This window comes from Halyomorpha halys, unplaced genomic scaffold, assembly GCF_000696795.3.
Source record: "Halyomorpha halys isolate HHAL.00 unplaced genomic scaffold, Hhal_1.1 Scaffold296.1, whole genome shotgun sequence".
NCBI lineage: Eukaryota > Metazoa > Arthropoda > Insecta > Hemiptera > Pentatomidae > Halyomorpha > Halyomorpha halys.
The window spans coordinates 296,420-297,910 of NW_027116473.1; the positions used below are offsets into that span (position 1 = coordinate 296,420).

A 1,491-nucleotide genomic window follows, 5' to 3' on the forward strand; every position below is an offset into this window, starting at 1 on the left:
AAGGAAAACGGATTATCTGCTGAGAAGAACCGTTAGGATCTGGAAAAAACAAATGATCCACTCTTAGCTGATTCCAGTTCTCTCTTTAAATGAAATGAAAAATAATTTATTATTCTGGGACCGGGTCCTTTTAGAACAATTTGAAGGTAATTTTAATTTTATAATAACATTTATTGGCCAAAATAGTGTGGCCACACTTAGTTAAAACTTACATTAAAATTGTATATAAATAATTTTAGTTACACAGAAAAAAAGAAAATGAAATAAAAAAACTAATTGATTAAATACATAAAAAACAAACCAAAAAGGTAGTTACAAATTATCTGTACTATTATATCAGATTAAATTTGTGAAGTAAATGGTAGTTAATTTGAAGGGTTTTAAACCAGGGAAGGGTTGGTATATGATGTATGTGAGAGGGAATGGAGTTCCAGTGACAAACAGCTCGGGTGAAAAATGATTTATCAAACGTAGCTGCTCGGTGAAATGGAAGGTAGATATCAGATAAACGGGACCTGGTAGTACAGGATTGGACACAGAATTTGAATTGCAGGTTCTCTAGTATATAGGAGGGGCGTTCAGTACTATTAACATGGAATAGAAAGGAAGCTTGGAAATACTGTCATCAGAAGGATGGATAGAGCCACTTTAGCTCGGCGTAATACCGGGTTATGTGCATTTCTTTGGTAATGGCAAAAATAAATTGTACTGTGCAATTCATAAGACATTTAAGTTTAGATTCTAAATCATCCGAGAATCCACCACATACCAGGTACTTCACTTGTATCCCTTTACTCAGTATTGTTTCAAAACTTGTGATAGCGAGTTATTCCTCGATATCAATGATATGATATCCAATACAAATCATTTCACTGTTGTACTTTGTAATAATATGATTTCTTATTTGTTTACAGTTAAAGATGCAAGCTGATGAGTCAGAGGCCACAAGGAGGCGGTTGGAGAGTGCGAGAAATGATGTAGTGCGGCAGGTGACAGCTATTGTCGCTGAAAAGGACTCATTAGAGAGGGAGGTATGATGCTCTTGGTAACTGCTGTTAGGCAACCTTTAAACAGGAATTAAACATTTTCTTAAAATGAGAAATTTTAATTTAAATTTAAATTCTTAATACTACTGTTCAGGACTTAGTATGATAATGTTTCATCCCTACCTTCAATATTAAGAAATATCTATTTTTTTATATTAATTATCAAGAATTACATTAATTCTTGGCTTAGTTATCACAATAATATGGGATGACCCTTTGATATTTCTTTGAAGGTTTTCTTAGTTCCTATTAACATAAAAATGCAATCTTTTTATTATAAAAAGTTTTCATCTTAATGTTGTAAGTATTTCAATAATGATAAACTACTAATACCTCTCACTTGTTTAGAATGCTCGCCTCAAGGATGCACTCAGGGACATCGAGAGAAAATCATTTGGCAGAAGATCGAGCCGTAACATAGCAGGGTTAGAGAAAGAGGTAACTA

General features: G+C 33.1%; 1 protein-coding gene across 1 annotated transcript in view; it reads left to right on the top strand.

Moving 5' to 3' along the window:
- Window positions 1–1,491, top strand: part of LOC106680856 (uncharacterized) — a gene marked incomplete at its 5' end in the record, with an annotated part of 20,515 nt that overhangs the window by 12,115 nt on the left and 6,909 nt on the right. Inside the window, 2 exon segments of the mRNA XM_067053248.1 lie at window positions 915–1,031; window positions 1,395–1,484. Of these exon segments, the coding sequence (XP_066909349.1) occupies window positions 915–1,031; window positions 1,395–1,484 (207 nt within the window).